Here is a 25,649-nt window from a genome sequence, read left to right on the forward strand (position 1 = left end):
CTTGTCATTTCTTATGTAGGCCTATAGCTTAAGTTATAATAACCAAAAACGCATAATTCATGATACAATCATCGTAGGCCTATTTGGTTTGTTGATACATCGAGCAGTAGATTAGATGGTTATTAATCCAATTATTAGTTTCAATTAGGGGCTGTGGCCGGGTTTATGGATTAATAATGGTTCATGGCCGTATCGGAGTTCGGTTCAGCAGTAGAGATCAGAATCAGGGAAGAGTTGAATTAACTCTTCCCTGATCAGATGGATCACTGTAGTTGGCGTTCATTCGAGTGTCGGTGAGAGCATGAAAAACTTCTCCATGGTGAGAGTCAGTGGTGTTTTAGTTTATTTTAACTTTATTTATTTTTCTATGATAAGGCCTATCAAAATTTAGTTAATTTATGATTTTTTCCAATATTGTGTTATTGGTAGAACGCCCTCTATACTTCAGTTTAGAAAAACATGGCAGCGTCCAGGGTATCGAGTGTGTTTCGCACTGGATTGTTTGTTGATAAAGTTGCAATTGTTACCGGCGGTGGAACAGGAATTGGTCGGGCAATTGTACAGGAGTTGTTGCATTTAGGTGCCTTTCATTTAACCTTTTCATTTAAAGACAGCAATAATCCCACCTTGCTTAGGCCTAACTAGGCTTGAATAAAAGTTAAAGCAGGTCTCATCAGTCAGACAGGCAGGGAGGGACCAGACAGGGAGGGACCAGACAGGGAGGGACCAGACAGGGAGGGACCAGACAGGGAGGGACCAGACAGGGAGGGACCAGACAGGGAGGGACCAGACAGGGAGGGACCAGACAGGGAGGGGAGGCTTTCCCACTCCTCCTGTCTTTTCGGCACCATCGCGGCCTAGGCCTAGCTAGAGAGTGGATTACTTTCTAGACCTATTATAACAAACTGTAAAGCGTAAAGTCTACCTTGGTATATTATGTATTTAGATATCTAGGCTATTCTCTGTTCTAAAAAGGCCTAAGTTTGAATAATAAATATTATATATATAGGCTAGGCCTATATGACCTCTGCAGTCAGTGTTCTTTTTTTGCAGGTATAGCCTAGGCTAGCCTATATTATAGGCCTATATAAATATTTTTTTTAATAGCATTAACCCTCTACACAGCGGTAATGGTGAGTGACCGTGAAGTCTTATCTTTTGTTCATTAGGTTTGAAGTTACCTCTCGCCTCTTTTTGTTTGTGTAGGCTGTAAAGTTGTAATTGCATCAAGAAATGAAGAAAGGTTGCACAAATCTGAAAATTGTTTGCGGCAAGAAATACCAAAAAACTCGCCAGCAGAGATAAAATCCATTCAGTGCAATATCAGGAAAGAGGAAGAGGTAGGCAACGAGACTGAAACAAATAAGAATACAAATAAATAGATTGTACAAAATCACTCATTAAAGGTCTCCAATTAACTTGTCTACTTCTTTCTGCAAGTTTGCCCCCTATAGTAGACAAGATAATATATAGAAACACGTCGAGGGACACACAAGCTTCGGCTTTATAAGTCTCAACAACAAGTAAATAAAGGATCTCCCTCCACTTTATATTGGGTCCTGAATTTATATAATTAGAGTTATAATAGAGTCTAACTTGTACTGTATTATAAATGTGTTGATGTCTTTTATATCATTGTTATACTATAGGTTAAAAATCTTATGTCATCGACAATATCGGCATTTGGAAAAATTGATTATTTAGTGAACAATGGTGGTGGTCAATTCGCAAGTCCAGCCTCCGCGATACGTACTAAAGGATGGAATGCTGTTGTGGACACCAACCTTACTGGAACATTTCTATGCTGTAGGGAAGGTAGGGCATACATACATCATGTTGATGTGAGACATATTTTCCAGATTCTCTGAAATTTTTAAATAATATGTAAGATCCATACAAAACCACATGCTTGTAGTACAGTATATTGTGTACAGTACTTTGGTAGAATAGAAACGATAGAATAAGCTCACTCACTAAGGCTATGTATGTAAACTAAATTTTGTACCATGGCCAGATTAACAGAATTCTAACTTTTTTTTGCAGTTTACAATGCATGGATGGAAGAACATGGAGGTTCCATTGTAAACATAGTTGTTGATCTTTGGAATGGCTTTCCAGGTATGGCGTAAGTGCTATTCTAGTATTCATTTTTTAGACATAATTTGAACTATGGTTCAAATAGGCGCGAATCAATTCACTAACCATGTTCTCTACATAAGCAGAAGTATTGTAAAAAATATATTCTACCAACAAACACCAAGCAGGTGTCTTGCACACATTGATGTGGATATGTATACCCTTAATATTTAAAATACATGACTGATGAAATGTATAATTAACAAACTTGTTGTTTTTTAAGACACACATCAGCAGCAAGAGCTGGCATTGTAAACCTTTCAAAGTCATTATCATTAGAATGGGCTCATAATGGTGTACGCATCAATAATGTTGCGCCAGTGAGTAGAAAAACTTTATATTTAATAAACGCATTATATTTTAAATGAATTTCAATGTACAATAAATATTTGCACCTGGTAAGGTCAAAACACAGTTTGTGCTGATTTACCAGCTGCATTATGCTTGATCCAAAAATGATCGGGGTTAAAATATATGTACAGAGCTTAGAGGTTTTACAACATTAGGCACTTTATAAATCCAGGATATTATTTTCCCAAAGTTCATGGAAATGAGACAAAGCATACCAGCAAATGTAATGTGTTAAAACTTAATTCATTGATCTGCTTTCTTAATGTCAATATATTTATATAGCACATTCTATCAAACAACATGTCATCTTAATGCACTGTGAACTTACTTGTCACACTTTTCAACTACATGCTTCTTCCCAAATGGCCATCTCATGTCAGTGCGCTATTTCGTCTGTCTGCGACAGTGGCTGTGTGTGCTACTATTCGTCTCGAAAGATGTACTAGGTTCTTTAAAGTGCACATGAGCTGTGTACACTGGACCTACGGTTTATAGGCACCCTTATCCAAGAACAACCACTAGAACCATGGAGCCTCGAAACCTTGCCATAAGGCTATGGATTGCGGTTCCACTGTCTTAACCACTCATTCAAATTGGTCTGTTTATAAACAGGGAACTGTGTACTCTGAGACAGCCGCAGCAAACTACCCTAATCCTGAATTATTTAATCAAGTTGGACCAACAGTACCAGCAAAAAGATTAGGAAAACTTGAAGAGGTCAGAATCAACTCTTAATAATGATAATTAAATGGCCTTTCACACCTGTTCCGGCACAGTTCTGGTCCAGCGAATCAAACGTTAATGTTTTTACGATTCTCCACGCGGCTATGCACCAATCGATATGGATAAACCCAATTAACATTTGGTTTGCCGGAACAGGTGTGAAAGGCCCTTTAATTATTATAAATACTGTATTACTGAACTAGAAAATTATACAGATTCTTTTTTTGGTGTAGACTTTATCTTTTATTTTATGTAGAAATGTACTTTGATTGTATTTCTACTAGTGTACTATTTAATACTGTATTTTCTAAAATCCACTTGTTCTATTTTAAAAATAATTCCTTATTGTAAAGTTGAAACATAGTTGCATAATTTCTTTTGTGTAGATTTCTGCTGCAGTTTGCTTCCTTCTGTCTCCTGCCGCTTCTTACATAACTGGAGATACTATCAAAGTTGATGGAGGCTCTAGTCTTTATGGCCACGCCATGTGGGAGATTCCAGGTATTTATCAAAACCATTTAATACATTAGTTTTACTTTATTAAGTGACAAAATAAAATCACAATAACTATAAAAATGGGGAAGTCACTCTCAACACCCTTTTCGGTCAGCAGCAGTTATTGTCATTTGCGATTACATGATGAAAATGTTTTATACATTACAGTAGTTATAAACTTGGTTCCAACCATTATAATATATCTGCAACAACCTAACGCAAGTGATTAGTCAAATTACTTGCATCTTGTTATGTCCTTGTGTTGCGTTCAACAAAACTTTTGCCACTTAAAAAGTAATATCTAAAAAACTTGCATAATACAAAATGCAACTTTGACATATATATATCAAATTACCAAAATTAATGGAAATATATTTTATTATTTTGATAATTATTAATATTTTCTTATAGATCATGATAAATACCCTGTGTATAATTGGGATGAGGATGAGCAGGTCGCAAAAGAACAATGCAATAAGATGACAAAATCAAAGTTATAAATAATGGTAAAAGAAGGAAATAAAGATTTGTAAATGGATTTTAAAAATAATATATCTGCAATTAATAAAATAATTAAAATATAATTGTTGTATGTCGAACATATTAGCAAGTGGCATTAAAACAATTTCAGAATTTTGGTAACTTAAAATATACTGCAAAACTGTACTTGTACGACGGTAACATTCTAATGCAATGGAACCTAATGTTAGTGCATATAATTTCCTAAAAATTACAGAATTCTGTTACTTATGTTGACTTATACTGGATTGGGTGTCACTCACTCTGCAGTGTGTTTTGTGGGAATGCATAATCAATCATGTTTACTTTGATTTTTACACCTTAAAAATACATACAAAATAAAATATAAAAGTAGTACTTTACTTTCAACTTATATTAAAAAACACTCAAATCAATGTGACAATCTTTAGTACACATTTGGAACCCAAATTGTCTGTCTGTCATAGACCCTACACCCACTAGAATTGACAGATAAAATATTTAATAAATTATCCATAGAATTTTTAGGATACTGTCCACAAATGTGTGACCAATCATCAACCAGCATCAACATAATTATTAATTGATATAAAAATGATGATTTAATATATGTGAAGCAATTATTTACCTATTAGCGACAATATTTTTCTCATATGCAAGATAGCCACCTGCTATCGAGGCAACCACACCACCTAATGCACCAAGACCCTTGCTGCAAAAGTTCAACGCTGCGAGTGGGATAAACGCATCTGAGACATCGATCAAAAATTCAATTCTTGCTTTATCGAGTTCAGCTTTAATTGCAGTTTTCTCTTCTCTTTCACTCTGGCTTCTTAATTTTTTGGCTTGAGCAACAAGCAGATTGATTTTACGGAAATCACGGAGTGCGAGAGCCGTTACACCAATCAACCATAACCAATATGAAAGCTTTGCCCATCGTTGACTTTCAACCTATCAGAAGGAGGCAAAGAATAAGAATTGGTATATCATGTTTCGGACAAGGAGATTTGGTGGTGTAGGGTGAAAATTTCAGTTAAACCAATATAAGTAAACTCTCCAAAGGGGTCTTCCACTGCTGCTCAGTTCCGGCATGTGGAGCATCATGAAAACGAAACATTGAGATGCGACTTTATTTGCTGGAGGCGGAGCAGACGCTTAAAATGGACCTGAAATGGACTTTCGATTTTCAAGAAATTCACACATGTTATTTAAATGTATCAAATTAGCACAAACCCATACAAATAAAAACAAAATGTATAGTATTTTGAGTAAAAACGAAATTTTAAGATACCATGGTAAATTAGCGAAAATTACTCACGCCATTGCAATATTCTATTTCAACGGCCGTCGGAAGCCTCTATATTCACGACGTCACATATACACACGATGATATCGAGAGCGTGTATGCCGCCCGATAGTCGGTGAATGATCGACGGCCTGGAAAGATACGCGAAGCGTTGACACTAATACTAATTTATTCTAATGTTGTTGAAATATAGGTCCCTAAAATGTACTTCGTTTGTTCAAAAACCCGAATTTAGAAGGCCTACCTCCCAAACCTTTACTAGGCCTAGGCCCCCAATCCAGCGCGCGGAGTCGATCCACCACCCACATCATGCGGCGAGGCTCCGTTTCCAAGGACCAAAGCGATATCAACAACTTGCTGCGCTCATTGTCAAGCCAAAGTAAAATATGAATAAAATTCGTTTTCGAACTGCCTGATTCGTGACAAATAAATTATCATAATTATCTCATATTACTAATTTAATTCTGCTAAACTAAAAACTAAAGAAACTAACACATTTTAGCAGTACAAATTACGAACGATATACAAAATAATACACGAACGACGGAAAATATGGATACGCATCATTGCGCACGGAGCTGTATCCCGGACAACGTTGCCAGGCCAACTTCGGTATTGCCAGAAAAAACCCGTTGATTTTAAGATTTTAAATCGTCATTTACTCGATGAATAACCGTTTATACGGTAATAATTTTATCTAAAAAAATTCTAAATACGTTTCTGCAAATGCACAAGCATTTTTTAGAAAATACTCCATAGATTTCAAGAGTTATAGCCAAAAAACTGCAAATTGTCCATTGGAGGGATAGGAATATATTCGCAAAGTGACGTCACCCGCGAATTTTTTTGATTTTCAAATGGGGCTTTCCCCAAAAGGGCCAATTTATATTTTGTAACAATATACATTCTAGCAACACCTAGTAGCCCCCAAAACATCATTCTAAAATGAAAAAAATCGAAAATCCATTTCAGGTCCATTTTAAGGAACCAGAATCATTTGTATTAATAAGGCTGGAGAAAATGTGTAAAGTTTAAACAGTAGTAGTACTTGATTTTATTATACTAAGAAATGCACTACAAATTAATTCAAACATGATTTATAATCAAACATAGTACAGCTACATTTTTAGTTAGATTAAATTAAAGATATTAAACTTAATTGTGTACCGTGAAAACTTTGATTTGTCCAAACCATATCGCATGGTCAAGCACTAGCCACCCGGCTTTTCCAATACTTCCGATGAGTGCGAACATTTTGAGCTTTTCATCTGTTGTACGCAATGCATCTACAGCCTTCAGTGAAAAATCGATGCATCTCAACATTCTGAATACTGTTGGGGAAAATGTATGGTTAATTTGTTGTGAATGCTGATTCTGTTTGGCAGATAAATGTTGCAGGATTTGTTGGCAATTGTTGTGCTGAAATTTAAATCTATCGCTAGTCTGTTAAAGACACAGCGAAGGTTATATTGTAATTAATGCGGTCCAACATGACTCAATGCAATTATGCAAACAGATTTTAGTTTTTTTGGTTTTTTTTATACGCATCCAACAACGAGTAACTCGCCAATTACAGTATGAATAAACTATTTTATAATTTATCATGCTTATGTCTCATTTGAGGCTTAGGGAGTGGAGTTGAAAGAGTTGTGAGATCCTAGGTCAGGATTGAACCCTAGACCTTGGGATTGGAAGGCAATAGCGTTAACCACACTGTATCAGTCAGTGGAGTCATACCGTACGGTATTCATCCCAAAATATTCCTCCATAAATTTTAAGTCGGGAAAATATATAATATGCATAAGTATATGATTAAAATATGATAAATCTGGAAAAAAAACCAATCAATGTCTGACGCATAATAATGTTTTACTTTACATTTTCTTGATGTTGTAATTGCCGACTCCAAATTCTTGACTTTCTGGTGAAATGATGTCACACTATCCCGTCTTGAAAGATACCATAATACAAATCTGGAAGCATACTGGATTGTCCTAAAGATAAATCAAACGATATGCTTTACTTTCAGATAGCCTACTGCCTCGCCACACAAGTTTTTGTTTTTCCCAGGTCAGCCTGCTGCATGGTGCAAGTGAAGTTTGCACACAACAATGTTTTGGGCCTACCTTTACTAACTCTAGGCCTAGCTATCCAAGCCTAGGCTAGTTTAAATATATTACCTGTAAATTTTATCTCTTCCCTCTGTATAGCTCGTGTACTTAACATAATCACGGATAACGGAGTTTTGTGTTTGTTTCGACATGGACATTGTATTTATGTTAAAATTTCTAATCAGTTTTTTGTCGATTTGTGATGGTTTTTTCCGCGCGAGCGTGTTTTCATTTTAATGTCTACGGAACGCCAATTGAGTCATAGAAAATACTATACTATATATCGCGCTAAAATTGAGGTTTTACATTTATTGTTTGAAATGCTATTAGAAGTCTATATTTATCATATTTCGTTAAATTAACACTTTAAATTGACAGGTCTTGGTAGGTCTTGGTATTTAGGAGGACCCATAAATGACGATGACCACTCAGCTCAGTGGCAAGTACTAGCCCCCTTGAAAAAAGGTCCACATTTTATAGGGTTTAAAAAAATTATATAGTGTTAAAGTATTAGAAATTATATACTCTAGTTTTGTGGTTTATGTAAAATAATTATATTTAAAGAAATCAAGTTTTAAAGCTATAAATTATAAGGTCATGGGTTAAATGGAATCCGATGTGTAAGAAAGAATAGCGTAAAAATTTGCCAACTGATGCTTCAATGGTTATTGTGTCGCCTATTGTAAGAAGACGTGGTATTCAATTCACAAGGTTCCTGTCTATTTCGTAGTAAACAGGTAAGGTATTGCAGTAATTATCAACATTTTCTGTTTCTTTTTGAGTAAACTTTTGATAAAGTGTATTTGATATAATAATCGTAGGCATAGGGGAGGTAACAGGTGTATGTGAGTGAGTGATTTATTACGTATGAGGTGAGTTAGTTGACGTATGTAGAGACATACTTAATTTGAGGCTAATATTTATGTAGATAGTGCTATTCTGCTAAACTATATTTAAACACGTTTTGTGTAGACCTATGATTTTCCCCATAGAGCTCACAAAAGCGCTTAAATTATTCACTCGAAAAATATAGCGTGTCAAACCATGAAGGGATATATTTCCTCCATGATAAAAGAGAACACCTGTATATTAATATTATTCATGACGCAACAAAAGGCTTGTGGTCCGGGGCAGCTCAGTCACGGTGCCGATTGAACGTAGGGCCTACGCAGTCTCCTTTTTTCATGATGACAATCATTATTTGCATCATGTTGCATCAATGTTGCCATTAGTTACACTAAGCTGTACATGCACTACTTAATCAAGGTATTTGATATTATTATTAATATGGCGCCCCACCCTTTCTACCTAATGTATCGTATTACCATACTATATAAATACTTTTAAGTGCACCACTGCCGATCTTTACATTGTTAGAAAAACTCTTTCTGTTCGGTAACCTTAATTCAGTATAAGCATGACCCTTTGGTAGACTTTTGAACAAATAACCCTTTCATATTATACTTTCTATTTACATCATTGTTGTACGCAGTGGTTGACGGTTGAAAGCCTTAATGGAGTGTGAATTTCGTTTGTTTGTCTGTTAATAAGATTTTTAAAAAGGGATTTAATATACTTTGCAGCACTACTGTAGTACTGAGGTTTATTATTCACCTGTTTTATTGGAGACCTTACCGGTTCAAAAAACTATAGACAAAACTGATCCAGGGTAATTGACGCTGGTTGCCTGCGAAAGGGCAGTGTATTTTCTATAAAGTCAGGTAGGCACCAGGGGTTTATCATACAACATAGGAGCAGTTCAGTAATGACATTACAAATTAACTGCCTTTGTAAATAAAATTTAATAAAACATCCGTCCCTGTAGATAGCTTAGTTGGTGATTTAACTTGACAATAATGTGTATACCATTTAAATATTCACAACTTGCAGGAAGATCCATTTAACACTTATTGTTATTCTGGTACAGTTTAGTAAAAACGCTTGACAAAACTTGTTGTTCATAGATTAAATATCAAAATGGATATCGACGAATGTCTTAAGAAAATAGGAGGTTTTGGCCGATATCAAGTCATTCTTCTTATTGTGGCACCGATAATTCAAGGAGTATTTACCAGTTGGCAAATGCTGTCATCTGTATTTATCTTGTACGCACCATCGCATCATTGCAAAACAGACGAGAAGATTGACGTTGCCATACCGATTGAAGAAGATGGAACATTTGCAAAATGCAGTATGTACACATTTGATGGAAATGAGACCACTAGCTGTGTAGATGGATGGGTTTATGAAGAATCTGACAAAGTAACTTCATTAGTAACAGAGGTAATCATTATACTTTTCCTCCTTAGTGAAAACTTAAAGATAAAACATAGGCCTATACAGTTCCTTATCGAAAACCTTTAATAAAATTGAGATATACAGTTTAGGCCTAACTGGTGATATCTTGAGTCAAACATTCGACCGGAAACAATGTGTCAATTACTGTACTAGAAACTTACATTCATTTAGTTTTGTTGATTATTATTCATATATAAGAAAATCAGCATTTATTTTTTTTTTACATTTAATACATTAATATACCGTGTTAAGAGATTTGTAAAGTGTTACAATGTAGCCTGTTTATTCCTGAATTTCAAGGTTTTAAACAAAAATAAATCTTAACTAAAAGCTAAAGCTAACAACTCTGAGCAATATAATTAATTCTTTGTCTCTCTGTTTAGTATTGTTGACTCGGAAAGTTTTTTTTTCGAGACCTTGGCATTTTCTTTAGTTGACAGTTATACGTTTTTATTATCTGTAGCCTATATTATAACCGAATCGCATATATCATAATAACATTTTTTTTCATTTCTTTATTATCTCAACTAGTTGGATTTGGTATGTGACCAAGCGATACTCTCCCCAAATGCAATTTCTATATTTTTCTGTGGTATTCTTGCTGGGTCTGTGATCACTGGTCAGCTATCTGACCTGTTTGGGCGCAAAACTGTTACTTGGCTTGGCATGATGGGAACGATCGTCTGCGGTATTATTTTAGCGTTTATTCACAACTACATTGCCTTCGTCATTGTCTGGTTCTTTCTAGCAAATTTTGTAATGGTAAGATTACTTATCAGTTAGATAATAATTTATTTACAATTGGATATGACGTTTTCTTGATAATTATCCGTCCGAGAATCATTCTAACTGGAGTGATATAAATGTTTATCATTCAGGGCACCTGATCTGAATTTTTGTCCTTCTTTAATTGCTATTATTTTTATACTTGATTGGCTTAAACTTAATCTCCTATTCCATAAGTTTGATATTTATTTTTGTTGGCAATAAAAGTGAATGAAATGAAACTTTAATCTTACTCTAATTAATTGAATTTTCTAACATAGTATGATCGTCTAATAAAGAAATCAAACACCGATATCAGTAAAAAGTATATAATAAAGTAAAATAAAATATGTTATGTTTTTAGGGCCAGTTGACTTGTTCCTTCATTTTATTATTGGAATTATTCCGACCAGAGCAACGATCACTAGCCTGCTGTATCGCTACTACAGCATGGGGATTTGGTCTATGTCTACTGACACCAATCGCGTACCTGTTACAAAACTGGCGACATTTTCAATTGGCCATCACACTTCCTATGATACCTGCTCTTCTATTCTGGTGGTAAGATTTTTAGTTTCCAATGATACTGTGGGCCTAATTTCTTATCCTAAACGGTGATGTGTTTGGCATCTATTAATATAATATTCAAAACAGTATGTACAACATCTTAATCTAATTCACATCGTCAAACCTATAGTACTGGAATATGTATCTGGAAATGACAATAATCACAAAGAGTTTGTTTCTGTAGCTTTTTACCTAAATACTATTATCTGCTTCTTCTTTTTTTTATATAGGTTTCTTGTTGAGTCTCCACGATGGCTTCAGTCGGTTGGACGTCACGAGGACGCAAGACGCGTTCTCGAGAAAATGGCAAGATTCAACAAAGTCGATTGTAGCTTTCTTGAAGAAGGATCAAAACAAGAAAGGTTGTTAGCTAAGGATAAACAAATGAATCCTGAGTCCCATGCAAAGAAATATTCTGTGTTTGACACCGTACGAACACCGAATTTGAGAAGATGGACTTTGGTGTTGTTTTTCATGTGGTAGGTTTCATAGATTAGACATTTTTTTAAATAAATATTACAAATTGTAATTATTATATCATATTTATGTCATATATCCTTTTTTTTTAGTACATCTATTATCATATTTATTTTTTAATTTAGGACTGTGAACAGTTTAGTTTACTATGGGTTGGCGCTAAATTCGTCTGCCTTGGCAGGAGACAGATTCCTAAACTTCTTTATTCTTGGCTTAGCAGAGGTTCCAGCATACCTTTTTCAAATATGGGCATTACCTAGGTACGTTAATGTATATCAATTGTTACGGCCTTACCATGTTGAAGCACCGGTTCTCCTCAGATCAGTTAAGCAACGTCGGGCCTGGTTAGAGCTTGGATGGAGCTGGGGTCCCATTAGACATTTGACTCTTATGGCAGACCTTGCATCTAGTATCTGCCTCAGACGTATTAGATTATGTTTCTCCTCTGGTTAAGGTGGGCACTGGACGAGAGAAGCCCTTAGTCAATGTTGGGACCAGCCAAAGGTGCCTTAAACAGTCCTGGCTTAGTCATCATTCAAATGAATGTAAGACTAATTGACATTGTCGTTTACGACAGAAGTCGGCCATAATGTATATCAATCCAGACAATTATCCAACCATGAAAAAAGGTGAAAGTGGCAATTTAATTCCGAAAATAACTTTAAAGATGTATTGTTCTCCAAAATCATGAAAAATGATGATTAATAAAATTATATTTTAAATATGTTGGTTTTGATAACGTTTCAGTTTCTTTTGCCTTAAATTAAATTTTTCAGGTAATTTTTTTTTCGATCCAATTTTTGGTCAAAGGGAATAACTATTATAGTTTAACATTAGGCATGTTCAGCCAAAAAATTTGAACGGGGACAATATATCTTTAAATATTGTGCAACATGTCAATTTGTGATAGAATAGATGTATTGGCAGTCTTGCCTGAAAAAATTCATATTTTCTTTGCAGATTTGGTCGCCGGCAGTTGCTTCTTTTCTTTCATATAATTGCTTCTGTTGCTTGCATAATGACAATTGTCATTCCAGTAGAAACTAGTAAGGTTATGCTTCCTATATTACCATTACTATCGTGTCTTATTATACAAAATAATAGGAATTTTCTCAGGAAGATTCCATTTTACATAAAGGTGTGGAAACAACTGCATCATGTATCCAAATATGTTTACATTCTAGGTAATGGTACTAACCTCACGCCGCTCATAACCACGATGGCTTTTATTGGCAAGTTTTGTATAACATTGACATACACCGTTGTTTGGATCTATTCGTCCGAACTCTTTCCAACGGTTATACGGTAAATTTAATAAATTTCAAAAAGTGTTCGATAATATATTTTAACGTGTACAGGTAGATATAAGAATATAGTTACTTTAGGCATACAATGCTTTGAATCTACACGCGTGTATCTTGTGTTATGTGAATTGTTTTGTGGCATTATTTTATTTTTATATTTATTTATTATTTTGTGCAGTACCATTGGAATAGGAGAATGTTCTATGATGGCTCGAATTGGTGGAATTTCGGCTCCTTATGTCATGTACTCGGTAAGATCAAAGATATTTTCGATTTCACATTGAGTTTATCAAACTTTCGTAGGTTTCTATCATGCCCAGAATGTAGTGTACCTTGATGTTCTGTAGACATTAATGTTGCTGTTGTGTTTGCAGGGAAAGTCTGTCTCATGGGTACCTATGGTACTGTTTGCTGTACTGTCTGCGATAGCAGGTTTAATTATGCTGCTCTTGCCCGAAACATTAAACCGACCTCTACCGGAATCTATCGAAGATGGAGAAAACCTTAGAAACACACCACCGGTGACGTCAGCATATTCAATCGCACCCAATGAAGATGACAGTGAGAATACAAAAGTTTAAATCATAGATTTTCAGTAATCATAATTTCCAAAAAAAATTGTAACCCGGTAGATATTTGAAAGATGACGCCTGAGGTAACGTCTGTAATATTATTGTTACAGTTGTAGAGAGGATTGGAACACCCCTTTTTGTTGTATACAATGTTACGTACGGTATAATCATGTTACTTACCATATAACTATCTCAGCAATTTGTTCGATGCGCCTGGTCTTTCCTTTGAAAATTTCCCCAAAAATACGAAAAATGAAGATTAATAAAATATAAGACTTGCCTTTTTGTAATTTTAATAAAGTTAACTACTTCCGTAGAAACAAAAATGTTTTTACTTAGGCCTATAAAAAGACAAAATAAACATTTAACTTCAACCAAAAACCCATTGGCTGCAGGTAATCAATTTGACTATGTTTTGCTTTAAATTACAGTTTTTTTCAGGTAAATATATTTAAATGTCATATTCAACAAAAAGATTTAAAAAATATTGGTTTTCGGGGAGATAATAATTATATCAAACGCGATAATGCAGAACTCTATAGACGTGATAAATATCGTAGGCATATTTATTCAAGAAGAAGAAGATTTCGAGAAAACAAAAGAATCCGACACATTCATATTAAAGTCATATTAAGTAACACAGTATTTGAACTGTTATGTAAATAATTCATTTATACGTTTTTTTACAAATTATATAATACTTAACTTACGTTTACGTTTAACAAATACCAATAACCTAATATTTACTAACGATTTTACTAATGATAGCTACATTATATACGGTAAAAGCAAGAAAACATTAATTTGAAGTAAAAAATTGTTACATTTATGTATTGTATTTTTATTGTACTTTTATACTAGTTCTTGGAATAATTCCACACTACTCAGACGGACTTTTTTTCTTGATCAATACTACAGTTAGTCCTGTTGCGAGGACTAAGATAGCTATAGTACCAATTACTATCCCAGCTACAGCTCCACCGGACAAATCATCCTGTAGTAAAAAAGAAAAATAATTGTTACCGCCATCAAGAATGCACAGCTGGGTAACAATCAATTGTAATTTAGACAGCGCTTAATTTTGCTTTTTTATTGATGTGAAAACTACTTTGAAGCAAGTAATTACCTTTGCTTTGTTGAATGGTCAGATGTTCTTGGAGCTAACTAGGGCCTACCTGCGAATTTGTTTGCAAGTACTCTCAAATGTATGGCTACTTAGTACAACAAAGCGTCTGGCTGCCATATCTTAGCTCCATTACGCAAAGTACGAAAAGTAGTTCTTAAATAATCATCCTGTCGGTGCAGTACCTGCTTCATTGGACTCAAATCTAACCCTCAGCACAAGCTCGATAGTTTAAAGGTATGACAACCGGTGATCTGAAGGTGGTAGGTTCGAATGCCACCCGAGTATTCTCAAACGTGGGCATAAAGTTACCGTATAAACAAATTACGCGCACTAATTCCATTGAGCTATTAAATATCGTATTACTTTCAATAACAAAGCTTTTCTTACATCATTTTCATCGACTCCTAGTGTAGTCTCGTGTCCTTGCGTGGTACTGACAGTCATGTTAGCTGTAGTTACAGATTCTGTGCTGGTAAGATTCGTTGTAAGTTTAACTGTTTTTAACGTCGTCGTCCCGTTTGCGTTCGGTGTTGTTGCATTATCTGTTGTATTCTGGATAAAACAATTTGAGTTACTGTTACAAAATATCATTCGATCTAGTTGTCTTCATTGCACATGAGTTATGAACGACGTGCATATATAGGCCTACTATATTAAAAAAAAAACTCAAAACAGCTGGGACCAATAGGAATTTTGTTTTTACAAATGACGCAGTAGTGACAAAACAAAACGTACAAATAATAAAAAGTTAAAGATGTATTTGTCAATTTAGTATTACATTTTTGTTTGTTCAATCCAATTTGTTGAAAGTGAATAACTATTATGTGACATTGATATGGCATAGTAAAAAAACATTAAAAACAAAAAAAAAAACATTTTCAGGAGGAGAAAATATAGCCTATCTTTAAATGTTATAAGTTGATTTACTATTATACATACCCCCATGCTGATGTTCATATCATTTTTCCTAGCATTTTCTGTAACAAAAGTTTGACACACTTTTACATTGCATTGAGGAACAATGCATACTTTGGTTGCCGGAAATTTGTAATGTGTAACAGAGGACAATATATATATATATATATATAAACAAATCAGGCAAAGAACATTAATTCTAAACCGCCCGGTGATATACTGAAATTTAATTAATTAATTTGAAACGATAAAGATGAGGAAATCTGTGAGAATGAGAAAAAGTCGCCCCAACCGAGACTCGAACTCGGACCGCCTGCTTGATATGCAGATGTCCTAACCATTAGACCACTGGGGCTTTCATGGTATTGTTCGAACTCGATCTCATTCTCACAGATTTCCTCATCTTTATCGTTTCAAATTATATATATATATATATATATATTATTAAATGCACGATATTGCAGCCTATACAAGAGTTTAAAAATGTGTTTTCCCCTAAAAATTAATACTTTCCATTCTATATTCACGAAAGTCTAAATATTTTTTGAAAAATAAAAATTGTAAAACCTATTGTCCTACGTGGTCTTGCGTGAGCTTTAAGCTGGTTCCTGCCACCAATAACATTTTGATTAAGCATCGCAGCATTAACGGATAAGACAAACCCCAAAACCACTAACAGCCAATATTTTAACATCTTGATGTTGTGATTGTAATCAGCTACAATTGTGATGAAATACTGCAGTGTTTATATTATAATATATCATATTATAAGAAAGACATGGTAGACTTTGTACCAAGATTCAACGGTACAAGTAAATTAATTAATTAATGATTTATTAGTTAACATGTTAGAGATAAATTGGTGTTCTTCCCCGAGATCTCATAAACTGTTGTTCATTATGATATTCTGAATATTTTGAGCATGCGCGATCAATCAAACAGGAATGATAGCAAGGTGGTACAAGTGAAAATTCTTCCACAATCTGTTGATTCGCGTCAACCAAATTCTGAAGAAGATAGAGATGGCAACCGTCGTTCTAAATGAAATATGCAGTATTAATATGTTTGAAACATTATTATTACTGTATATAAACTGGTAATCTGTAGGCCTATAGCTGTTACAGTGCATGCTATATTAATATTTGTGCTTAAATTAGGCCTAAAACATCATGTATGTAAACGCTTTTGTTCGAAAGGTTCTCTCTTTATCTGCTTTTTATTGTAGCATGATACCATTAAATAACCGCAACAATACACAACTACACATTTAATAATTTCAATATTTATTCAATTTTAATATATTCTTGACAATTAATTCTAGATATGATGGTTTTACACATTCATTTTTGTAAGCAGTTTACGGCTTGGTCTGTTGTTCCATCTGAGACAACTATTTATTGTAGTCTCATGTTCCATCATAAACCCCATTCCATATCAATCTATTTTAATACCATTTCAATCGGGTAGTGGTCACTCACGTCTTTTGCCTGAAATCGAGATTATTGTAATATTGTTAATTCAATTTAATTTCTAGTGAAAAGGTCAAACACATACAAACATATTACATAAACTTTCTCAAATGCACTTATCTGTATTGGTTCTACTCTATCACCGTACCTCGGCATAAGTGAGTTTAAAAGCATTTTGAAAATCAAAAATCCCGGCAGATCCTGTTTGATAGCTAGATTTGAGATTTGAACCAGCAATAACAATTCTAAAATGGAGAATGGTTAAACTTAATTTATAGTATGTTCGTTTATAGGAGTTATTTCGATGTGATTGAAAATGAAATGATACGGTATGGTACTGTTTCCATACTGTACACTATACTCAAGTGAAACTTTCTTAGTGGCCGGACGTCATCATAGTAGTACTGTAGTGGTCATCGTTCCGGGCAGTGGTGGTCATCGTTGTGGATTCATGATGGTTGTGAGTAAACCTTTTGGACCAGGGTGTTTACCTGTCATATGCGCAGTCTGTGGTCGATACAGTTGTATCTTGGTCATCTGAAATCAGCCAATCAAATCTTGATTGAGTACGCAGACGAATGAAAGGCCATTCAGATTTTGTGACGTAAGAACAATCAGCGTTAAAATCTCCTGCGATGATTACATCCTAAAATAGTAGGTGTATAGATTGCTATAGCTTAATATTATACTCGTATTCTGATTATATTATATAACTCTATCTATAGAGTTTCGTTATGTTAGTTGTCTAGATGAATTAGTTAATTCTTACCTCTAGACCCCATTTACATACCACGTCATCGTAAACATCTGTTAAACTATCTACCTCGGCTTCTGCCGCGTCAGGAGTGGTATGGATAGGAATAATAGCAAAGTCGTTAACTTGGGTTGATGGTGAACTAAATCTCACAACAAACGGCTCACGAATGAACTCGTCAATGGGAGGATCGTAACCTTCGATTCCGTCATCATATTCGTATGTATGGGTGACAGTTAGTTTGCTCGTCCTAGAACATTGCAAATCACGTTTAGTTTACCTCATATAGGCCTAGGCCAAAATATTTTATATTTATGGTCAAACCTTTCAATGATTAGTTTACAGGCCTAAAAACAAAAATTGGACAGGCAGATATCACTCCAACCAAGTATCGAACGTTTAACTTAGTGCTTTTTATTTTTATTTAGTGACCAAATAAATAATAATGTTTTACTTGTAGAAGAATGCGTATTGTTCTTTGTACGATGAACGTCCAACTCTTGACCCAATGGCTAGCTCGTATGGATCGGACGAAGATTCGCTGGTGGGGAAAAGTGAAAAATTTTTTATATTTATACCCATAAGTCATGATCTAGGCTTCATTTCCTTAATTTTGGCTGTTTATAGATATATTGTTTTACTTACGCATTCACATCATTTAACAGCTGCACAATGCTAGTACCACTGCTGTCTCGAATCTCTTGAATTAGGACAAGATCGTACCTCAGAATAATCTACGGGAATAAGAAAACAAATCTGCGTTAACCAGGTCCTGGTAAACTGAAATGTCAATCACTGCAAAACTCAAACTTCTAATCAAATGTCAAATTAAGTAATTCGGAGCAGAAGAACAAAATTATTTTTATGACTAGGCCTACATTATCCTATTTAAAAAAAAGATAATTTCAGATGTCTAATTTATGTCAACATTATTAAGTAATGTTGACTCCCACATTTTCTAAAATCTAGCTAGATTGTGATTGTAGAGTTGATTTTTGGTTCCAAAAATGTACCTACTTGGACAAGTTTGTCAACGACTTCAGGTTTCCCCATCTTGCTTTGTCCAAAAGTCTGTATGTTGAAAGCTGAGAATTTCACCAATCCGAAGCATTGTGTTACCAAGATGACCAGAACAGTTATACACTGAAAAATGTACATTTTAAAACTGATTCTGCTGAGTTTATGCTGATAAAGCACCAGAAGGAAATGATTATTATAACAATAATATTTCAACAATAGTTTACTGAATTTGGAGTAGGCCTAATTGCTTTCCGTCAGGATGGTCTCTGACCGTTGTTTCCGTGTATGAATCTAGTAATTTCGAACGATGATTTACAAGAAACTAAGTAACTTAACTTCTAAGTTTCTGTTTCTGTTTCAGGTTTTAGATAGCCTATTGTATATTTTCTTTCTACGAAATGAATGCTTGCGATTGGTTTGGAATTCCAGACCGTTCAGTTTATTCACTCAACGTATGATGCCAGCTTACGTGGTTGTTTCTCTCCCTCAAACTGAAATCATGTTTAGTCTGAGTATTGTGTGTTTATATAATATATTCATAATCTTATCTCACCTATAATGAGATAAAGTATTTAATGTTGTTTATGTGTTAATTATAACTTTCGTCCAATATCTCACAATAATTTAATGGATACAGTCTGGTGATAATTATAGGCGGGCTACTAATTATATTCTGTGACATCACTAAATCGCATGTGTGTTATCAAACACATATCGGGATGATAAAGAAACGATTGACGTAGGTTATTCAGAACATGTTATAACAACAGATGGTTTAGTTACACAAATTATAATTCAGACTTTACTATAGGAGTTGAACGACAATGTACTTTGTTTTATACTATAATATTGGAATTTTTCAAGAATCAGTTTTTTAATGAAAATAGATAGTATTATGATAGTGATGGCTAAATTAATTTTTTATTTTCTAATTAGTCCCAGTTTATTTTCATAATGATCAAAGTGAGAGGTTCAACTCCATACATGCATGCTTCCTTATAATTGCTCATGTTTTGTTCAACGTTTGTTTTTGTTTTCAATTACGATATGATCTCTCCGTTTGTAATTTAGTAGTATCTGTATAAAATGTATTTAATGTAGTTCACGTTGTTGTTGTAGACCTGCTTTTCTATCTATTGTAATACTTTATAGGAACTCGGCATCTAAATGATTGATTTTTAAAGTTTTATTGAAGACGTTTATCATAATTGTGTTTATTTATTGATCATTCACCTTTGAATACAAAAAAAAACAGAACAGAAAATATTTTTTTAAAAAGAAGAAAACATGAATAACTAAACGAAACTATTTACAAGCAATACAAATCAATCATTGGGAGTTTAATCATATTTAAAATATATAGTGTATTTGTCAGGAAGAGCTAGTGACAGAAACAGTGAAACTTAATTTGTTTTCATCTTTTGCATTTATTTAGTGTCATCATCATCATTACAGATTGTCAAATAATTGTCTAGGTTTCTTGATTCCTTTTCTAATAATCTGTCACAATTGTGAATCGATTGCCTAGTTGTTGCTTAAATTTGTTTTGTTTTGTTTATCGAAGTGGTTAGGGTTTCGTCATCCTAACGTCATCAATGCACACGATTGGTCATGCGTACACGTCTCAGTGTATCATAGCTAATGCAACGGTTTGGTGTATGTTTCTTCCAAGCCAACTGAAGAAGTATCATTCTTACGGTACTTTGGCATTCTAATATTCAGAGCCATAATAATTATGGCTCGGATAAAATTATTTATTTATTGATTTATGTAATTTATAGGAAGATGAAGATATAATTCATTTTCTGTTAACTTGTCATGCACTTGATAGCATCAGAAAACATGAATTTGCAGAATTAAAAAAAACACCTTTTTGCCAATGGCTTTAAAACAGTTTTTTAAGATTTCGAAAAATTGGAAACTAGGAAAAAACTGCAGTTGGCAAAATGGACTGATAAAATACTGTAAGAGCCTTGTGAAGAAAATGTTGGAAAAAAAGATCTGATCTCTTAAATTAAAACTTGTTGTGTAAAAATGTGATCATTACTGTATTTAATTTGTATTAATTTAAATTCATATGTTATTAAATGTTTATGTTGATTCATTATCGAGTGTGCAAAAAAAAAAGTGTATGTTCAAATAAATTCAGAGCCATATATATAAAGAGTTACGACATTGAAAATTAGAAGCCATTTTTGTGTCAAAGAATTCGCACGCTGAGGGCGCGCGCGTCTCTTTGTTTAGCGTTTTCCTATAGTTCATGCATTATTTTTAGATTTTTTTGTCTATGAAATAACGCTTATATTCCGTTTTTATTTTAGTAATTAATTTTATTAATGGTATTAATTTGGTAACATTTATATATTGTGTCTATAATAACAAAAGAATAAATGCTAGGGCCTACATGCAAGTCAGGATACATCAAAGCATGAACCAATACAAAAAACACACAAATTCACCCCTCTTTTTATACAGTATATGGCTCTCTGTGTGTTTTTGACACAAACTTTCAGAGACTCGTTCATCATTTCATTTGTAATAATTTGCCTTTATTATTTTAATATTGTTCATACCCTATTCAATATATTACCAAATATATCCACGACACTTTATTATTTTATTTAGTCATCAAAGCATGCAATATGAATTGAAAATATTACATAATTGTTATTAATAGGACGTAGTTATGGGATGTTTCGTTCCAAAATCAATCAATCGAACTTTATAATGTACTAGCGCACGCGCGCGCAATATTCTTTGCCGCAAGTACTTCTGTACGCTGTGCACATCGATATTTCACCGTTAGATGTGCAATTACATTTTTTTAAATATAAGAAAAAGTTTAAAGTATTTTCTTGCTCCTACACTTTACATGCAATAACGGAGACAAGTTTGACACAAATTGATCTGCATATCACGTGACTATAATCCAATGTCGTAACTCTTTATATATATGGCTCTGAATAAATTATTATTATAGCGCCCTCATAAAATAGGTTGACCTGGATCGTTGATTAAGGTTATTTTACACGCTTCACTGCATCCAATGCATTCCTCATAACAAAACAACTAACTACAACAAGAAACATGGAGGCTTCAACCTCAAATGGAGCTGCAGATTCGGATGATTTAAATTCGAATTTAGACGATGAGACAACACCAGATATAAAAGAGACAACGTCGGATGCTGTAGATGACCTCTTACCAATTCTGAAGAAGTATGTCGGTGTATTTTTCATGCTTTTTTCGATTTGGTTTATGGGATACTGTGGCTTCAGCAGTAGCTGGGTATTCATGATAGTTATTGTGCTGCTGCTTCGTGAAAAAGCAACTAAAAGAAAAGAAGTCAAACTTTTAGTTGCCAGACAAGCTGTAACAAGTGAAAGACAAGTAATAGAAGCTGCCGTTCAAGAATTGCCATCATGGGTAAGTCTAATCTTTATTTTAATTTAGTGTAAAGAAATGGCCTACTACTAGACTAGGCCTAGTTCTAGTAGTACTAGTATACTATTAGTACTACTAGCCTAGCTAGGCCAGCACTCTACTCTGTAGTTAGTTCAGCAGATGCCTATTTTCCTCCAGTGGATGCAATTACAACTGTGTAGGCCATGTGTCGGTACCATCGATCATAATCGTATTATCTTTACAGATTTATGAACATCATAATATATAAATGGTAGCACGATTTTAGAAAATCCTTGCGCAATTTCAAATTGCAAAAGGATTTTTTTGCGCAATTTGAAATTGCACGTAACTTGTGCAGTTTTAACACAAGTTAACACTGTAACAAGGCATTATAAAGGAAAATCCCCATCGTAATTTAGTATGCACTCAAGCCAATCACACTTTCTCATATCTCTGATTAAAACATAAAATGTTTCATTCCTTGTATTATAAAATGTCATTCTTTATATATTATGCATAACAGATTACAAGCTTTGATTGATTTATCAAATACTGAAAATACCTTGCACTGTTTGAAATTTTCTAAATTTAATAAATACTTTTGAAATTGTTCGTGCAAGAGAATCCTTGTGAGGTTTCAAATTGTGCAAATGGCATAAATAATAGATAAAGTACAATATACAATGTAGTATCTACCCATTCCATTTTTTACTTTTCAAAAAAGTGTAATGCCACTTTACAGTAAATCTGTAAAACCAACAGCACAATAATTGTTATTGATTTTACTCTCTATTTCACTGACATGACAGTATTTATCTCTATCATTATATTTTGATATGTTTACGACAATTCATATATAAACTCAATAGTATATTCACCAAGGATTAGTTATTTTGTCTGAAGCCTTAACCATTCTTGTGGTTAATAAAAAAACAAATACAAGTGTACAATTGAGATATTCATCACTAGTATCATAGCATGTTGTGTGGGTTGTTTTTAACTATTAACACAATTATACTCATGGTTGACCATGCTGATAGGCTCATCCCTATACTTTTGTTTGTATAAGTCATCATACAGTAGTCCAACTTGGAAATATACAGAAGATTAGTTTTGGTGTAAGGGTTTACATACTTTTATGGCAAACTTAGGGTTACTGTGCAGTATCTACAGTGTTTGGGCCTGGTTTTTAGCATATAACTAATATCAAGCCCAAAATGTGTAAGCTCTGTCTACACTATCAAACGTTATGTGACAAACAAATGTGATGTGTCCTTATGGTCATGATGTCATATCACTACCATATTTGGGCACATCACACTTTTTTGTCAAACTAGTTTGATAGTGTAGGAAGAGGTTAAGATGTAGTAGTAGATTGTGAGACTACCCCTTACAGTAGGTCATAGAGCAAGGTGGTTAGAATATAACTATAGGTTCAGGATTGAACCATGGACCTTGGGACTGGAAGGCAGACACGTTTAACCACCAAGCTACAGCTCAACTTCACCATTTATCTTTGATTATTGCATGCTTAGAATGTGTAGTTTTTTTAGCTTAAAGATTCAAAGAAAATCGTTCCATTTCATAAAGCTGTGTTATTTAGAAATAGAGCTATTCAACTTTTTAAGTATCCAGGTATCTCACTTGGTGTTTGCATCAATTTACTTTAGATCATAAAGCTGTGTTATTTAGAAATAGAGCTATTCAACTTTTTAAAGTGCTAGTGCCACACTTTCGACAAATACGACATTTACTATTATCAGTATCAAGAATAATATATGTAGATACTGTGTTGAATTGAGTTTCAATAATAAATTGTTATATATATGGAAAAAAAAGCAATATGTGTGTCGTTATTTGGTCACGAAATGTTACCTTTCGACATTTGTGTGTGACGTCACAGCCATAACACCGACGATATCGAGAGGAGGAACTAACCTGCATCTTGCGCCTTATAACACACCCCGCGGCGATCACAACAGGCTTACTGAATATTTGTTATGGATTCCGAAAGCGATTTAGAAAGTGTTTCATCAGATAGACCTAGTAGTAGTAGTTCATCATCAAGTGATGAGGAAAATGGTACTGGCCTTATAATACCATATAATTTCGAACCACGTTTTGAGGAACATGAATTACAAGACATTGATGAAGAAGCCCAAGGTGAAGATGTTGACATGATGGCTGCACGCCTGGATAATTTAGAATGGTAGGTGTTCCCCTTGTGGTTGTTGTAGTGAAGCGTCTGCTTGATTGGGCTAGGCCTAATTAATCAATCGAAGCTAGAGCTACCTCAGTGTTTCTAAATTCTAAATATACAATCGATTTTGTTTTTTTTTTCAAATTTTGTGAGATGCCATACGTTAATATAAAGTCCCCATCATATTGTTTGATGATTATTAGATGGGTCGGATTTGGGACGGTGGTTTAATAAATAGGCTACTCCTTGGCTTGGCTTTGATTATAATAATAGATAGACTAGGCCTAAAGTATTAATATTCTGGTCATAGTTCAAATGGGCAAGAGCTAATTATATTTTCATTAAGCAAACATTTGAATTTCACTTGCTTGAGTGACTGCTGATATGATCAAGTAATTATAATCATAATAATTAGTTTTATAATGACTAAATACATTTTTTCATCTTGTTCAGGTGTTCCTGTGAACATTGCCAAATCATGGGCTCAGGGGAAGAGTGCATCTGCTGCAAGGAGTGCGAAAACACAAGTGCTAAACTTGAAGACAATGTCAATCTGTTCAACAATGATGCTCCATTCTCCTGCATCACAAATCATCCAGGTTTCAAGTCTGTTGCTCTTGACCCTTGGGTGCTGGAAGTAGCATGGCTTTCGTATAAGCAACACTATGATAAGAAAGTTATCTATAACGGACCAAAAAACAAAAAGTACCGTCACATATCGTACAGACAGTATGCCCGATGGATACATGGATATGTCGGAAAAAATATCCGTATAGTGCTTCCGTCTTGTGTTGTCTCTTGCATAAGAGCACATTTCCCACCACCTGGAGATGACCCGGTTTTTACAGGATTTAAATTACCAGACCTAAATTAAAACAGCCATAGCAGCATTTTAATTTTCTTATACTATTTAGTATTAGTTTAATAATTTTTTGAAATTAAATAAAGTAATAATGTATACAATTTGCAACTCATTTTGATTTTATTGCTTCTCTCATTCATATACATCTCCAATACATTGTTATTGGGGAAAAAATGAAAGAGTCTGAAAATACAGTACATTTTATTATGTCTACAATAATATGCTGTGTTCAATTCATTTATATGAATGTACATATAATTATGTTGATGCGTTATTCAAGAGTCTTCTTGAGGTT

At 34.1% G+C, this 25,649-nt stretch overlaps 7 protein-coding genes across 11 annotated transcripts in view; 4 read left to right on the forward strand and 3 right to left on the reverse strand.

Moving 5' to 3' along the window:
• The first annotated feature begins 458 nt into the window (after nucleotides 1–458).
• Nucleotides 459–4,256, forward strand: LOC144846660 (peroxisomal trans-2-enoyl-CoA reductase-like). The gene is made up of 8 exons (XM_078703563.1): nucleotides 459–580; nucleotides 1,207–1,340; nucleotides 1,650–1,815; nucleotides 2,044–2,125; nucleotides 2,360–2,456; nucleotides 3,100–3,204; nucleotides 3,597–3,711; nucleotides 4,117–4,256. The coding sequence occupies exons 1-8, from the start codon at nucleotides 460–462 to the stop codon at nucleotides 4,203–4,205; spliced, it is 909 nt and encodes a 302-aa protein (XP_078559689.1). The 5' UTR covers nucleotide 459; the 3' UTR covers nucleotides 4,206–4,256.
• On the reverse strand, nucleotides 3,427–7,848 carry LOC144846676 (uncharacterized). The gene is made up of 4 exons (XM_078703565.1): nucleotides 7,690–7,848; nucleotides 7,388–7,503; nucleotides 6,677–6,840; nucleotides 3,427–5,154 (listed from the first exon to the last, which is right to left on the reverse strand). Exons 1-4 carry the CDS (start codon nucleotides 7,776–7,778, stop codon nucleotides 4,828–4,830), a joined length of 696 nt encoding a protein of 231 aa, XP_078559691.1. The 5' UTR covers nucleotides 7,779–7,848; the 3' UTR covers nucleotides 3,427–4,827.
• Nucleotides 7,849–8,238: 390 nt separating this feature from the next.
• LOC144851998 (organic cation transporter protein-like) lies at nucleotides 8,239–14,426 on the forward strand. 2 transcript variants are annotated; one of them, XM_078709711.1, is made up of 11 exons: nucleotides 8,239–8,357; nucleotides 9,204–9,341; nucleotides 9,585–9,903; nucleotides 10,450–10,680; nucleotides 11,048–11,244; nucleotides 11,481–11,729; nucleotides 11,853–11,987; nucleotides 12,688–12,773; nucleotides 12,912–13,032; nucleotides 13,210–13,282; nucleotides 13,406–14,426. In XM_078709711.1, exons 3-11 carry the CDS (start codon nucleotides 9,598–9,600, stop codon nucleotides 13,610–13,612), a joined length of 1,605 nt encoding a protein of 534 aa, XP_078565837.1. In that variant the 5' UTR covers nucleotides 8,239–8,357; nucleotides 9,204–9,341; nucleotides 9,585–9,597; the 3' UTR covers nucleotides 13,613–14,426. The 2 variants fall into 2 exon arrangements, with proteins under 2 accessions (XP_078565837.1, XP_078565916.1); XM_078709790.1 differs by lacking the exon at nucleotides 9,204–9,341 and having other exon boundaries at nucleotides 8,250–8,357.
• LOC144852139 (uncharacterized) lies at nucleotides 14,213–15,385 on the reverse strand. Its single transcript, XM_078709909.1, has 2 exons — nucleotides 15,117–15,385; nucleotides 14,213–14,597 (listed from the first exon to the last, which is right to left on the reverse strand). Exons 1-2 carry the CDS (start codon nucleotides 15,318–15,320, stop codon nucleotides 14,484–14,486), a joined length of 318 nt encoding a protein of 105 aa, XP_078566035.1. The 5' UTR covers nucleotides 15,321–15,385; the 3' UTR covers nucleotides 14,213–14,483.
• Nucleotides 15,386–16,937: 1,552 nt separating this feature from the next.
• LOC144852218 (deoxyribonuclease-1-like) lies at nucleotides 16,938–19,104 on the reverse strand. The gene is made up of 7 exons (XM_078710025.1): nucleotides 18,885–19,104; nucleotides 18,513–18,601; nucleotides 18,322–18,408; nucleotides 17,883–18,117; nucleotides 17,605–17,759; nucleotides 17,262–17,358; nucleotides 16,938–17,131 (listed from the first exon to the last, which is right to left on the reverse strand). Exons 1-7 carry the CDS (start codon nucleotides 19,023–19,025, stop codon nucleotides 17,084–17,086), a joined length of 852 nt encoding a protein of 283 aa, XP_078566151.1. The 5' UTR covers nucleotides 19,026–19,104; the 3' UTR covers nucleotides 16,938–17,083.
• A 2,851-nt stretch (nucleotides 19,105–21,955) lies between these two features.
• Nucleotides 21,956–25,649, forward strand: part of LOC144847089 (extended synaptotagmin-2-like) — a 31,011-nt gene continuing 27,317 nt past the window's right edge. For all 4 annotated transcript variants that reach the window (XM_078703601.1, XM_078703600.1, XM_078703599.1 and 1 more), the window contains exon 1: nucleotides 21,956–22,313. In XM_078703601.1, coding sequence (XP_078559727.1) covers nucleotides 21,975–22,313 — 339 coding nt within the window. In that variant the 5' untranslated portion in view covers nucleotides 21,956–21,974. The remainder of the gene's footprint in view (nucleotides 22,314–25,649) is intronic.
• LOC144852312 (uncharacterized) lies at nucleotides 24,011–25,503 on the forward strand. Its single transcript, XM_078710128.1, has 2 exons — nucleotides 24,011–24,501; nucleotides 24,946–25,503. Exons 1-2 carry the CDS (start codon nucleotides 24,293–24,295, stop codon nucleotides 25,364–25,366), a joined length of 630 nt encoding a protein of 209 aa, XP_078566254.1. The 5' UTR covers nucleotides 24,011–24,292; the 3' UTR covers nucleotides 25,367–25,503.

This window comes from Antedon bifida, chromosome 1 (assembly GCF_963402885.1).
Source record: "Antedon bifida chromosome 1, ecAntBifi1.1, whole genome shotgun sequence".
Taxonomy (NCBI): domain Eukaryota; kingdom Metazoa; phylum Echinodermata; class Crinoidea; order Comatulida; family Antedonidae; genus Antedon; species Antedon bifida.